The sequence below is a fragment of the Cyrtonyx montezumae genome, unplaced genomic scaffold, assembly GCF_038088225.1.
Source record: "Cyrtonyx montezumae isolate F1298 unplaced genomic scaffold, pur_monq_1.0 scaffold_7, whole genome shotgun sequence".
NCBI lineage: Eukaryota > Metazoa > Chordata > Aves > Galliformes > Odontophoridae > Cyrtonyx > Cyrtonyx montezumae.
In genome coordinates, this window is record NW_027072078.1 from 3,300,954 (window position 1) to 3,316,911 (window position 15,958).

The 15,958-nt window shown below is 44.1% G+C and overlaps 2 protein-coding genes across 2 annotated transcripts in view; one reads left to right on the forward strand and one right to left on the reverse strand.

Annotated features, from left to right (window-relative positions):
• SPAG16 (sperm associated antigen 16) overlaps positions 1-15,958 on the reverse strand; it is a 337,389-nt gene that overhangs the window by 13,177 nt on the left and 308,254 nt on the right. The window lies entirely within an intron of this gene.
• LOC136057865 (heat shock transcription factor, Y-linked-like) lies at positions 2,405-4,244 on the forward strand. Its single transcript, XM_065750905.1, has 2 exons — positions 2,405-2,917; positions 3,627-4,244. The coding sequence occupies exons 1-2, from the start codon at positions 2,405-2,407 to the stop codon at positions 4,242-4,244; spliced, it is 1,131 nt and encodes a 376-aa protein (XP_065606977.1).

A 15,958-nucleotide genomic window follows, 5' to 3' on the forward strand; every position in this document is an offset into this window, starting at 1 on the left:
AGAGGCCAGCTGATTTCCTCCGTCTTCTGACACTTGCAGGTCTTTAATACCAGGCTGTCAGAATGACAAAGAGAAAGGCGGTGCTTCCTCCTGCAGCGCTGCTCCCGTGACTGCCAGCATGCACACTTGAATCATTAGCCTTACACTGCTACGAAATCCTGGCTTTTGTGCCCTTGGAGTCCCGTGCTAGAAAATGCTGCTGGCACAAACCTTAGGGCATCACACATTGGATGCGGAAGAAATTCAAAAGCTGGTCAAGGAGACTAAGAGCCCACAGATATCATACAATCAACAGGTCTGCAAGAAGCAGGAGTGTGCTAAACAAAGTCAGTTAGCTGGTAGAGACCATTGCTGGATACTTGTCTGGCTTCTCGGGGTCTGTACTGGTGCCACGAGGGTTCTGATTCACAGAGAAGAAAGAAAAACAACCCAAGCCTTTAGCACTCACACTGCCAAGGAACATTTGCCGCAAGAATTAATAACTTCCATAGGCACAAATCCACCAGCAAGTGCAGCAGTGAGACATGGCACTGAAGCAGAGGACAAGCTTGGAGATAGCTCCAGCAAGAGCCTTGCTCCCTGCAGTACTCAGCATTTCATTTCTCAGTGCACTGCTCCCTGACTGTGATGGAAAGCGATAGCCCTGCTTCGTGCAGCTTATCTCCTGGGGCTGGCTGGGGCAGGACCCTTACAGCCTGCCCAGCAGAGCCTCGAGGCATTATTAACAAAATCATCAATAATAACAAAGGCGTTTAGCACAGTGAGTCAGCACATCTCCTGGCTACATGTGAGCACAAGGCATCGACTGAGCCCTCGGAGATAACACGCGGTGTCACTACCCTGGGCTGCCCCGCTCCTCCTGCTGCCAAAATGCTCAGCTCTCGTCCAGTGATGGCTAAATACTGGAAGGAAACACGGCCTGGCTGCTGCTGCTTGCTCTAATGAATGCTGCTGTCGAGTGTAACAAATGTCGTATGTCACGGAGGCATTTATGACACTAATACTGAAGCACTGGATTGCAGCCAGTAACAATCTATGGCGAGGTAATGGGACGTAGCTGCGGAGCATTGAGAGGGGATCCGAAGCTAATACAGTCCTTATCAGGTATAGGCAAAATATCCTGTAACATCACACTGAAGTTCAAGTAAAAAAAAACAACTAAAAAAAACCCAACAAACGAAAACGCACATTGTATGAAACATCATAGATTTTGCAGATTTATAGTGCTTCAGATGCAGTTCCCTGCCAAGGTTTTCAGTAGGGTTCACACTTTTGACAGTTTTACGGCATATCTTACCCATTAAACACTGGAAATAAAGGAATTGTGTTTCCATTTGTTGCCACAGATTGGCACATTACTGCTTTTATTCCAAGTATTTTTAATTCTTTATGGAATATTCACCCATTGCCTGGGGAGTACTGAATGAGTTTGGCTTAGCCCCTGCAATCTAAATGCTCAAATCTCAGACCCTGACAATTAACAGTTCCAAAAAGAAACTGATATAATGCAAGAACATCCTGAGCTGGAAGGGATGCACCCCAGAGTAGGGTTAGTCTCCCTGGCTCCATGGATGAAACACGGGCACAATTCAGCAGGGTTTGAGCTGGAAGGGACCTATAAGATCAGTACCAAATCTGTGCTGTAGACACGGGCACCTCCCAATAAACAAGGCTGCACAAAGACCCCTGCAAAGTGTCTTTGAAATGGAGGGGCTCAGTATCTCCACCAGGATAGCACTGTCCTCAAACACAGCATGCACTCCAGCCCTGTAGCCACACACTGCCACTACATCACACCTTGCCTTTACCATCAACGTGCTTGATGCTGTACAGAGGGGTGTGATTACAAAGAACATCCCCAGTGAGGTTGGCTCGCCTATACAATTCCCAACAGAAGCTAAAGAACCACACAGCAGTTGCACATGTCCTGTTTACACCATCAGCACAGTGTATTGAGTGTCTTTCTCCATGCTACACCTACGCAGCAGCCACTGCGCTGCTGCTGATGATGTGGAGCATCGCCTTGGGCACACAGCTACTGCTTTGCACAGCCTCTGCTGTGGAAATCATGCAGCACTGGCGAGAGGTGGGCGCAAACCGGGACGAGATGGCCTGGCGGAGGGCTGCTCTCCTTCCAGCACCACTCCATTTGCCCCTTGACTCAAATTCCAACGGCTTTGGGCAGGACCAGCAACAGGCGCTGCTCAGTGACATCAGCTTGGGAGGCTCCAAGCGCTGATATCACAATGCCCACACAGGGTTGCCATGGTGATGCCTAACGGTGTCCCATTGGAACCCCGGGCACTGCGGGCACATTCCCTGTGGCAGCAGGCAAGGCTGATGCCGTCTCGCTGCACAAAAGGCTGTGCCATCCGTCTGTGGCCCAAACCGGACAGATACTGAAATGGAGGCAGCACAAGCAGCTTCTGTTTCCCACCTGGAGGAGCTGCTGGAGAGCGCTGCCTCCACTTCCACAAAGACAGCAGGACAGGACCAAGCACTGGCTGGCCACGCTGCTGAAGGACCAACAGTGGAAGTCAAGGAGCCAGAAGTGGCTCTGGGCGAGGAGGAAACCGAAGCATCGCCTCCGAGCTCATCTGCAAAAAGCCCTGGCCAAAACAGCATCTTTTCAACTCTCACCTTTCCTCAGAAGCTTTGGGTACTGGCTGAGAGTGAGAACGTGGAAAGTATCTGGTGGGGTCACGGAGGAAAGTGCCTGGTAATTGACGAACAACTGTTCGTAGCGGAGGTCCTGGCCAAAGAATCGCCCATCAGAGCATTTCGGTGCACTGCCATGAAGAGCTTTATTCATCAGCTCAATGATTACGGATTCACCAGAGTGCCCCAGAACATGGAAAGGTCTCCACATCTTCCAGAATTTCTGGCAGAAGAAAAAGCGATTGCTGCCCACAGGAAGGTAAATGCATCGGTCGTTCCCCACACGAACCACCTCTCACCATAAACTCACACAAGCTCTTGTTTCAGTCAGCCTGAGCTGTGGGTCCAAAGTGACCCACTGGTGCACTGACACCCACTGTGCTGCCTCTACTCAGAGGGATGGGGGAGAGAATCAAGGATAAACAGGAGAACTCTTGGGTTGAGAGAAAATTATTTGCTAACAAAGGATAACAGTTATGCCAGTAGAGAAGTATACGAATGCATATCCCAAGTGGAGCACAAGTGATTGCTCACCAACTCATGACTCAAGCCCATTGAACTCAGGCTGCTCTCGTGTGTAAGACAGCCCCTCTCCCCCCCTTCCAGACACCCTCCACACGATGTCACAGGGCATGGAATATCCCTTTGGCCAGTTTAAGTCAGCTGTCCTGATCCTGTTCCCTCCCAGCTCCTTGGGCCCTTCGCTAAAGCCTTAGCACTGTACATCACTGCTTAGCAGCAGGATAGATGTCTGTGTGTTACCAACACTGTTTTACTCCTCAAAGCAAACCATGGCATCGTGCCAGCGCTCTGAAGAATACAGTTCCATCCCAGCTGAAACTAAGCCACCCATGAGCCTTGAAGATACCCACATTTGCCCTTAGCCATGACAGGCCCTACTTCCCATATCTTGCTGTCCCTCGGCCCCATGCTCACAACACCCAACTCTTGTCCTTTGCCTTCTGCAGTTATTCCGCTATTCCTGCCCGCTCTTCAGGAGGGACAACCCATGCATGCTGCAGAGCTGCAAGAGAAGACCATCTAAGAAGAGAAGAGCTGCAGCTGCCCTTGGCCCTGACCTGCAGGACGCTCCACATGAGAACCCACAGAGGAGCAGCCAAGGTGCCCAGCCCGTGCACGAAGCAGCTGCTGGGCCAGACGAGAGCCTGCAGGGAGCAGAACAACAAGACGCACAGGCAGCAGCACCCGTGGGCCCTCCACCAGCCAAGCTCTGCAAGACAGACACCCCCGGGGCCCCAGCAGGCACTGCCACAGCACCAGCATCACCGCACTCTGCTCTGCCCTTCGTGCCCCCTGCTTTCACACCCGGCCCCACTCAGCAGCAGCTCCCCCAGGCCTCACAACCACCACAGCTGCAGGCACTCTGGGAGGCCCTGTCTTCCTTCATCTCCTCCTTGGCAATGGCCATGAGGGCGGCAGCTATGACCATGCCACCACAATGGCAGTCCTGCACAGCTCCACACTGCTCTACGTGCAGCTGCAGCCAGCTCTGCGCAGCCCTGCACTGTGCAACATGCAGCTGCAGCCAGCACGGGGCAGATGCAGCCCCTGGCACATCCCCATAGTGCAGGACCCAGTACAGATAGACACACTTCAATAATCCTGCAATCTCATAGCTTTTAGGTGCATAGTTCCCCAAATAGCATGTTGCAGTTAGTACCCTTCTCAGTTCTCACATCCCCTTGTTTATGTATGTATTTCTCTCTTTCTTCATGTAATTCTTCTAGAAATAAAATGTTTCAATAAAAGACCTTCCATGTAGTTCCTCATTTTCTGCACAGTTGAGATACCAAGGATTGAGGCTGTAGTAGCAGCCATCACATGGAACAAAAACAGCCGTCACTTTCATACACAAACTCTGGGTCCCAGATAGAGATATCCAAAGGGTTTTTCAGATTCCTCTCTGCTTTTCCTTGTGCAGTACAAACAGGCTTGTTAGGGAGGTAGTTTCTTTTTCACATGAGCTTTAGCAAGCTAACCAAGCCTGTCCTGGCCTGGACACTGATGCTTTTTAGGGAATCTGGAATTATTATTTCAAAGCTTGAAACAGAAGCTTTTTAACTCAAAAATACATCAGGAAGAAAAAGAAAGAAAGCAAGCAAGCCATGGCTTGTTCTGGATGCTAAAGGGGGATCCCACCCAAAAATTAAAATCGTTTTTCTGCGTAGCACCTGAAGACCTGCAACACAAATGCTTTAGTGAAATCTTTAGCATTGGATCTGAATGAACAAAAGAAATCAATAGTAAACTCAGGATTAGGACCTGAATTCTCTTTCTGAGAATATTAAATCAAGCCAGTAAACCTCCTTTTGAAATTCTCTTCGTGCTCCACGGATCAGTTCCCATCACACAGACCGCCTCAGTAGGCTTCATGGGGTAAGACTTTAATTCCTGGGAAAGGCACAGGCATATTACAAATGGTTAGCATCATCCATTGCCTGTACATGCCATTTGTAGACCCATCTGTCTTCCGCACAACTGTATTTCAATCTTATTTTCATTAGTTACTTGTACTCTATTTGGATTAATTATGAAATGAAAAAAGAGTACCGTTATACACAGCAGAGATGAAAAGCTGGCAAATGGAGGAGTGTAATCCACTCCCTGCCTCTCAGAATGAGCTATAAATCCACACCAGCTGCAGTTCGCCACCTCTATCTCAGTTCACCTCCTCCAGCTTTGCTGGTCTGAAAACAAAACACGGTCCCCCCGGCTTTGTATTGCTTACCGGTATTCTTCCCTCCCCAAAATCAGGCACTTGAGAAAGCATTCCATGCCACCACTTCAAAATCCGGACACAGACTCTGCAGTCGTTGTTTGAGAGCTTGGCCTCGGTTTTAAATACGGGAACATCCAAAAGAAATGAAACCTGAGGAGAGATTCCTTGGTGCACACTGACGATTGCCTCTTACACCTCAGTGCACTGGGACTTTATAGTGAAGGAGAGCGTAGAAACCTGAAACAATTTCAGATTAACCTGGTTTTATCTGGACTGGTAATGCAGACAGACAAGATCTCCCCTGGGGGACAGTGCTGTGGGGCAGCGTTCCTCCAGCGACGACGGCTGTTTCCCTGTGACTTCCAGAGCACAACATAAAGTAGAATTTCCTGATTGATACCAGCCATTAGAAAAATAGCTAGGCAGCAGCAGGAAGGAGTTAGGAGAAACAGCTTGCCAAGTAAGTGCTGTGATACCCCAGGATGAAGCATGAAGCTGTCTGCCCATGTGTCCTTGCGATTCAGCATTCTCATTTCCCTCCCATCTATTCTGCAATTTCACGACAGAGCAAAAACAAAGGCAGTGTTGTGAATGCACCTGATTTGCTTAAAGAATGGAGATTCATTTTCACTCATCTCGTTTGTATGTGAATGAACTTTACCAGCTGCATTTATATTGCCTAGTTTGCACAGTCTGGGGCCAACCGGAATGGTTTTAAGTAAGAGTTATTCGTTTAGCAGGAGCAGGTAATTCACCGACTATCTGAATTGTCTAGGCAAATTCCCCATACTATCAAAGCTTTTGCTTCTCATGCGCTTATGCAGTTTATCTATAACTTTCTAAGACGCATCTCTAGCATCATTTACTGCTTTCTCACAGCTGGAAATCCACAGCTGGGTTTTAAAATCATGGCATCAGAGGCAAAATACCAGCAGCATCAAGTCCCAAGAGTCATCTCTGTCTGTTCCCACTACTGCCAAGCTCCCGATTCCAGATCTTAAGGGCCTGATGGAGAATAAATACATGTTTTGTGTTTGATTTATCTCTACGTTATTAAATCCTGTTTGTGCTTCTCCCAGATACGTGTAACGACGTGAACTTATTTCATGCCACAACGGATCGTGTCATCAAAAGTCATTATTCCCATTGGAAATGCTGTGGTTGCTTGCAGGCTGGGGAGCATACGATATTCCTGCCTCAAGATTTTGTGATGGGAATGAAATTCACAGTATGTAGGTAATTACATCTGGTCCTACACTGCGAAGATACAGGCACTCGGCGCCAAGCATGTCAATACTCTGTGTTTATATTTTTGCAAGATAGGAGAAATTCAATTTTATTCAGCCATCTCCCAGTGACTTTCTGCAACTATGTATCAGCAGAAATTTTTTTTCACTTTTTTTTTTTTATTTTAAAGATAAATTGCTTGGTGCGCTATCAACGATACTCTGAATTTAAGAATAGAACCTATTAGTCTGTCAGTCTCCCAGAGACACAGACCTTGAAGAGCCTGAAGAAGCAGTCTTTATGTGACAGCATAATAAGGATGTCAGGCCCCCTCCCTCCTCCCCCAATCTTCTTGAACGACACTTTCCCCAGCAAGGAAAATTAATACACTTCAGAAGTTATAAAGTGCAGGAAAACGTACATCAGCCATCACCATGATTTTCTAAAATGAAGCAGCGTGGAAACCACATTCTTAATCAACTTTCCTAATACGTCTCTCTGTCTTTCTCTAAAAAAAGAAGAAAAAAAAAAAAGGAGAAAAAAAGCTTCATAATGCTTTCACTGCGTGGCATTAGATTTGCTAGTGAAGTGTGGAATATTTTTCTTTCTTATGTTATTAAATTTCAAAGACATACTCCTTAGGGCTTGTCTTAAGTCTGTCATCTGCGCTGCTCGTAAAGACTCTTACCACTTGGACAGCTCCATCCCTCCCCGCGGATCCCACCGGCAAATCAATCACAACGGCCCGGCCTCTGCTCCAGGCAGGCTTTCTCAGCATGCCACAAAATGTTTGTATTTCATCACCGCTTAGCTGGCTTTTGTCACTGCTTGAGAGTTGTCTGTATCGCTTAGCGAGAAAGGGACATGCACAAAGGGGTTATCTCCTTAGTGTCAGAGGAAGCGCGGTGCTATTATTGGAACGCAGCGAAGAGAGAGGCTGGTATCTTGGAAAGGATAGGGAAAAAAGTTACCAAATTCAACTAGGGCAAAATAATAAGGAAAGAAAAAGAATGAAGAAAGCGGAGAGGAAAACGATAAAGGATTAAGGAACATGAATCGAGAAGATGTCACGTCAACAGGAAAAATAAACGTGCTATAAAAGCTAATCGAGGCAAAAGGAAACAAAACTAAACAAAGCCAACTTAAAAAGAAGCAAGATTGTTATAGATGTTCTTCCCTCCACCAACATATACTGTTTTCAAGCTGTGCATAGAGAGGAATATGCATATTACTGCCCATTTGCTGAAGAAAACTGAAGACAACCATCAGTTCAGGGAGAAAAGTACCATTTTTGATTTGCTTGCTGGTATTTCTAAGGACCTCTCAGGAGGTCAAGCTCCCAAGCAAGTAGAAAACAAATGTCCTTGACAATGGTTCACAATCCCAGCACTTAGATGTTTGCATCACTGACCTATCTGTGCTCTAAGAAATAAGAAGACTTACCTAGGAAACCAACCTCCCCAAAGGGAACCTGTGCCCAGGTTTGGCATCTAGCAAGTGAAATATCAGAAGGCATAGAAAGGTGTTAAAATTGCTAAAAACTGAAGTTACCATGTCTCAGAGTCAATGCAGCAGCACAGAAGTGCAGACCTAAGAGGCCCTCAAACACACAGCTGAAATGAACCAAGCAGATCCAGAAGCAGCTCTGGAGAGAAACAGAGAAACGTTGGATCCAACTGCCTGAATGCAGAGACATAGCTTCTATGTATTTCAGAAGAACCAACTGGTCAGGGGAAAAGCAAGTGCTGCCTTCGCATCGTACTGGAAGTTGAGATGGCAACTGGTAGCTGAAAGCATTGCCAGTTTCCTGACTAGCTCCCTGCAATGTAAGACAAACTGAGATGACGGATGACGATGGCCCCATCACTGAGCAATTGCCTTTGCTACACAAATCATGTTATTTTGTGTTTGGAGGAGGAAGTGGAGTTGCACCATTGCAAGAGTTGCTGACAGCTTCTGTTATTAACGGTCCCCAAAGTGTCTCCTGCCATCTGCGGTGGGCGGAAGACAGTGATGTGCAGGCAGCAGGTGATCTGCACCAAAGTTAAGTTTTCCTGACTATTACTTAATGAAAAGGCAGATTTTTCTGAAGATCACGTTTCTAAGTGGCTCTTATGAATGCTCTCAACACTGAACACCTCTCTTTGGAAAGTACAGTCGTTTCATATGGGAGAGCTGCTGTGCTTGAGAGTAAAGGCACAGTCTGACTTGATGAATAATGTGTTTTCATTATAATTAAGTTGGACAGGAACTGACTTTGATATCACTACACAAACACGAACCAGGCTCTCCTGGCACCTTCAGAGGAACAGCCTGGTGTTGAGGAATCGTGGCCCTGTATGCTACAGCCCCTTCTCATTCCAATTTAGTGTTCATCCAGGAAACCTGACATCTGTGTAACCACAAATGGATGTGCCAGGAGACAGCGGGGCTGCTCCCCCCTCAGCCTTCACTCGGAGGGTTTGTCCTCGACAGCTTTTGCTGGAATTGCAGTTCTGACTGTGCTAGGGTTAAACACTTTCATTAATTTTCTTTATTTTTGCCATTTCAGGGTTCTTTTTTTTTTCTAGAAGAACTTGTTAGCCATCCAAGCTGGAGCTAAGAGAGCAGTCCCACATTTCCTGCAGCAGCTATCCAGACATTTCAAAGACTCAACTTGAAAACTGACCAAAAAACCCCAGAGCAAGCTGCAAGATGACTTGGATTTCTTGATAAACCTACAGAGCCCAACTGGCACAGAGCTTGATGACTGCTCTGAGCGTTTCTGCGAGCACAATGGAAGAGGCAAGCATGGAGAGAACTGAATTTCACTGACAGGTCAGGTGCCATTGGAGGTGGCTTTGCTGGCAGGCTAGTCAGGGCTCCAATTTATCCAACATAATGAACACACTTACTCTCTCCATTCGAAACCGAAATTAGAATCTGTCTCTGAATAGAAAAGTTGCTCGGTCCTCTAATTTACAGTCTGCTAAATACACAAAATGTATTAAGCTTCATAATGTTTGTACTGAGGGTCTAATCACACTAAAAATTGTGTCTTTATAGAAACCTTCAGGTGCAGCATTGCAAAGCGATGGCTGGATTTGCACCTGCTTTGGCTGCTCTCAGTGCCAGCATTTAAAGAAACTCACTTTGGAGCAGAAATAGATGATGTCAAACCTTTCTTAAGTGAAAGAAATGGAAGGTTTGGAAAGAGAAGATGAAGAAAATTGGCCAGATTTTTTTTTTAACCTTGTGAAATAAATAAAGCAAATAAAAATAATTTTTGCTCTTTGTTTATGAGGGAAGGCTTAAAACATCACTGCGAGGTCAATTACAGTGCACAAAAGTGAATTACTGACAGTGCAGGAAATCCTGCTCTCAAAACAATGGATCCTGCATTGAATTACATCATGCTAATTAATTTTCAAAGAAAATTTAGGGTGGTAATACTCTGAAAAAACTAAAAGTAGGCAATAAAGTTTCTATCCTGAGATGCACTTGACCATGGAAAGAGCATAAAGTGACCAAGGTGGGGCGTGGGGAGGAAGGATAGCTTAGTAAGCCATGTTGCCTTACAGAGACTCAGTCTGTGACTCTACTGCTGCATTTGCCTATGATGTCACTTTGATCACAAGCAATTGCCAAGAAACAAAAGCAAGTCATGGCATGGAAGAACTGGAATAAAGAAATAATGAAAAGCAGCCAGGGATTTCTATTAAGACCTGATTCAGGAGAGTCGTTTTTTTTTATTTTAATACTGCCAAGCTAGAATATAATTTAACCCAACAAAGCTCACCTTTTATTTAGGCAATTATCCTACTGGATTAATATTATGGTAAAAGAAAAAAAAAGAGGTCGATATTTGTATTGTTTAGTTTAACAGTGCTCATGCTGTGTCCACTCCAGTGGATGGACCTCTGGTTTAAGGATGTCCCACTCTGTGCCTGAAGCCTCATCTCATGGTCTCAGCAGAGCAGGGATGTCAGCCCAGCCCATGCCCTCCCCGGGTGTGTTCAGCTCTTTTATCACTGGGCTACTATGAATTTTGAGCAGCGCCAGCCCAGCATAGCACTGGTGTAGTAAGGCAGAGAATCAATCTCTCTCTTTTATTCCTGTCTCAGCACTCAACCTGGAACCTCACAGGCACAAAACAGAAAGCTAAGGGTTTCCTCATGAGACAAGAAAGGTGAAATGCTGCTGTCTCGCTACTGCTTTGCCACAAGATACTCCTTACAAGCATCAGAAATAAAAGAGGAGATCAAACTAGTGCATATTCTCATTCGTTTACATAAGGTAACTTTGAGAATAAAGCTGGCTGCAGAATACTTGGAAGGAAATCACCGGAAGGCAGATTTGCTCACCGTTCTCATCTCATGCTCCTTTTGCATGCAGAATTCCCATTAACTTGTGCATTTGAAACACAGACAAGATTCTACACAAATTTGCACAGGCATCCTAAATGTATATTCATTTAGGTACCAGAATAAAATTCAGCCAGGTACTGAATATTTCTCTTAAGGAAGACTTTGGAAATACAATCCAAATTCTCTTTTAGATACTACATTTGAAATGTACAGGCTGCATTTGGGATGTGGAAGGTTCTGGGAGGGAATCTAGGACTAGTATTGCATACAGATAGGAATCTCTCCATCACTCCATCCATCCCATCCACCAATCAATTCAAATATTAAATGAAAGCATGGTTGCTGATCAAAGCAGGTTGCTACCTCATGGCCAAAAATCTTCCCCACCCCGAGTCATTGCTAAATTGTCAATTTAGAGGGATATTAAAGCATTTTCTGCAGCTTCTGGTCTCGGCTACTGTCAAAGGCACGACAACTAAGCAACTCCTGGTGAACCATTGCCCCAGTGTGCTACCACAATCTGTGTGTTCCTACAGATTTCTGTATTCAATTGAATTTTGATTTCAGCTAAAAGATTCACCTTACAGACACAAAACCTAGACACAGTGGAAGAAAGAGAAGGCAGGAATTACCCCAGAATGTTTTGCAACGATTACAATTAAAGTAGAATATTGAGGGCTTTGCCTCCAAATGGTTTTAGTAAAAGCCATGCTATACAGCATCATCTAATGTCGGGCTCTAGGAACTCACAGCCAATTGCACTGCATTTGGGAAAAGAGTTTGATGCCCACTCAGTTGCCCTGAGGGTGCACTGTGACAAACCCTCTAAAAGGTTAACCTGGACTGCCATACTTCTTGATAGTAAAGAAAGCACTGAGTACAAAGCTGGGATGAATGCTAACTTAGCAAGGCTGATAGCGCCAAAAGAGTTTCTATCAGGAACAATGAAAAATTATCCCTGGGGTTTAAGCTAAAAAGGGCACTGAACGACTTCAGAAAAAGTAAAAACCCTTTTGATTTTAAATCCTTGTAAAGCAAAGTCAAGTTGAAACTGTCACCATAATCTGAATGGCAGTTTCATTTCAAATCCCTCAGAACCTATAATGTTCTGATTTTAAAGGTTAAACAAGCAACAGAAACACAGATTTATTAACCCCTATTGTACCTTCTCCCAAACCAGGTGAAGCTAATCTGACTGTGCTAGCTGGATGCCAAACCTAACACAGCACCTGACAGCTAATGGCTAGGAGGAAAAGGAAGGAGCTGCGCCCAGCTTCAATTGATGTTCTTTCCCAATCTCTCTAACCTTGTTGGCATCACTTTGCCAAGTGGGAGAAAGAGTTTTTGTCAGAGAACTCTAACATACATGAACACATGAGGAAAACACGTTGCTTCACTCTGCTGGTCTAGTCTGACAGAACGAACAACTCCCATCCCAAAGCAATCTCCTCCTCCTATTTTATCCAAATGTTTTATCCTACAACACACTGAGGAAGGTTATTTACAGATCTCCTGATTACTTTTTTTTTTCCTCAAAAAAGCCTGGGAGCTATTTCTCTCTTCCCTCCAGAAGAGGGAGGACTTATGCTAATTAAATTCACTTCTCTCTGGGAAGGGAACGATATTCTGTACTAATATTTTCATTACAGTCATAGAAGCTCTCCACTTCTTCTCAAAGCAAGGAACACAAATGACCTTTTCAATATATGATTTCCAGACAGAGGGGATAAGGACAAAAGGATTTAGAAAGACACATGGGACATATGGAGATAGACATTTCACTAAAACTCCATTAGAAGTACGTGAGTTTTCCATATATGAATATTTTCTATTCCAGTGAAGGAATATCTTCCAAGAAGCCATTCATATGGGCATGTGCTTTACAGTACTATCACAAATCTGGAACAGAATGACAACTGATTTAGTATTTCTCTGGTTCTCTTAATTAATTACTTCCCTGACAGCCTGCCACTCTCTCTCTCTTATCAATGTATCCACTCATTGGCATACAACCTATCTCTTTGATTTTTGCCCTCTCTAAATTAGCATCACACGGAGCTCAATGACTGGGTGACAAAGTTCAGGAGATCAAATGACTTGACATCAATCACTGATGACCCATTTTCCTCTTTTGCAAAGGAAAGGCCATATAAGAAGAGGAATAATAATAATAATTCTCTGATATTTTTCCAGATACTTTCTCTAATGAATGCATCAGGAACTGCAACACCTCGCGACATAGAAATGTATGACCTCTGTAACAGACTTTCCAACTTCAGCAAGAAAGTGCTGGGTGGTTATGCACCAGGCCCAGTTAGATGGAGCTGCTCACCTAAAGTCCTAGGCAACTTCAACATAAAGTAATAGTAACAGTAGAAGCCACAGACATAGCAGAAGAGCTAAGAATGCTTCTCTGAAGGGTTGAATACCCTCCACTCTGACTGAGAGCTGCAAGAAATATTTTAATCTGGCTGAAGTTGTAAAATCAAATCCTAAGGGATGATGGCGTTGATGCACGGCATCTCAGTAAGGTTTGACTTTCGGAACTGAACTTCTGAGTAGATGCATGGGGATGGGAAAAGAAACGCTGTCATGTAAGGGCTAGATAAGTATTTCATACGTGCTGCAGACATCCATCAAAACACAAAACACAGAATTATCCACATCATCTTGGAAATGCAGGAAAGCAGGCTAAGGAAATCCCAGTTTTTTCAGTCTCTGTTAGGAATAAGTTGGAAATCTCATCACATTAAGCCTTCAGGATCCTGTAATTTGTTCGTAGTAAAGTCCCATGTTGTCACTGGGGAAACACAGCCACTACACTAAAGGTTTCAGGTTTTTGTATAGAGGAAACAGGAGAAAAAACGGTGGATGTTGTCGCCAAGGTGACTAGAACAGGAATGTAGACATGAGAAGTGAGTACCATTTCCACAAACAGGCAAGGAAGAAAAGTGGTGTCAAGAGTCATAACCTGAACAAAAAGAGAAATTCTAGGGCCATGGAGGAGAGAAAGAAGTTTCAGCATGCATTAGGAAGCCTTGCCAACTGCCTTGTGAGCACAGTGCCTTTGCAATTCAACACATTGCTCTCAGTGAACTTCCTTTTGAAAAAGCCCTTCTGCCAAAGTAACTTATCTGTCCCTGAGGACGCCCTCTCATTTTTACTGTTTTAAAAAAACATTTCCTTTAGAAACACAAAATCAAGAGGCAAATGTTAACTAAGAGTTATTTGCATCACAAGAACCAATTTCACCTCATTTTAAACGTTCTGTCTTCATTACGCCTTATGTCCTGGCATTAAAGCTGTTAAATTAGGTTAGAATCTTGTCTATTGACTGCAGAACTACTTATTATTTAATCTTCCTAATAATATTAAGTAGGAACCCTTCAAACTAAGAAGAGGATGATCTATTACTGTTTCAAGCGTGTCTCCATGCAGGGGTGAGGATAACAATATCAACAAATTCTGTAAAGTATGAGTAGTTTAAATATGCTATTTAGTGAAACCTGAAGGTAGAACCACTGCCTCATCACAGATGTAGGTTAGGCTTCTTAGGGAGACTTCCATATAATTTATTAGAGATGGAATAAAAAATGTTCAGTAGAAGTGTAATGGGGTTCTGAAGAAATGATTCAGAAATCATGCTGTGGTGAGCACAGAATACTTTTTGCTCTCTGTAATTGTAAAAGCAGCGAAATGGATAGAGAATTAAGGGGCAGTTACTCGGCATTGGCTCAGGGAAGGCAGGATGAGCCTTCCTGCTGTGGAACAGGAGCTGCAGGTTTCTGTGGATGCATTTACAAACTTGATAGAAAAATGAACACATTTACCTTCCTTGCATTCATTCTGGTGTTATCTATAAAGGAAAACCGAACGCAGTATACAGAGAAGGGTCCACAGCCCAAAGAAGATTACATACTGCATGTATTCACAATTCCCTCCACTATTTGCTATTGCTTTCCCTTCTGTGCACTTATGCCCACTGCCTGCAAATAATCTAAAATATATGATATAAGCAAACATAAGTTCTTGTGAACACATTTTTCCAACGTAGAATGATACAACTCTTCCACAATACATTATAAGAGCCTTTTTTTGCTACGCTACCTGCAAGGATCTTACATGTGCAATAAAAACACAGCAAGCTTTTCAGCCTTCTCAGAGGTTTCTAATCCCAGGCAGCTTACAAGGGGGAAGTTGCATGCATTTAGAAGGCCAAGGTGTGTTTGAATCACTAATGCACCATATATTAAAAACAGTTAGAATGAGACAGGAGTTAGGATGAGATATAGGCAGAAATTCCTGAATTAGCTGGCTCCAATAGTGACAACTCACCAAGGACAGTACAACACACACAGACATAGGAACTGAAGCACAGGTTTTAGTTTCTGTCGGGTGTCTCCTGAAGACTCACGTTTGAAGTACACTAAAAGCATCAGTTACCATTTCTACTGGCCATACACATTTCCTCTCCCTTGCAGCAGAAAGCAAAGCAACAAAATCCACTGCACCACTTCAAGAAAGAAATGACACGTCTAAAAGTATTTTCTATAAGTGACTCCTAGCATGTTTGAAACTATAAATCAAATCTTTTGTTCATCTATTTCCACCCCCTTTTAATGTCTTATTTAATTATCTTGGCAATACATATCTTTGCAACGCAAGCTAAGAAACAGCGCAGGATTCACGAGTCTAAAAAGCACTAGGGGACTGCACTTGGGATAGCAGGAGGTGTGCGTGTAATCAAGAGCAATACCTGTCCTCTTACAACCTCCAGTTTACCTGACAGTCCAGAGTTGTAAGATAAAACTCCGGGATGATTTCTGAGGCCACAACGATTCTAAAAGTCATTTTTATAATCCTTCTAATGGCATAAAAAAAAATGGGGCAGCAACAATACTACTGCTATGAATGACTTTGTGAAGAATCTCTCCTGATCTTCACACCCCACATTCTCTGTCACAGGTACAAGTCTAATGTTTTCATT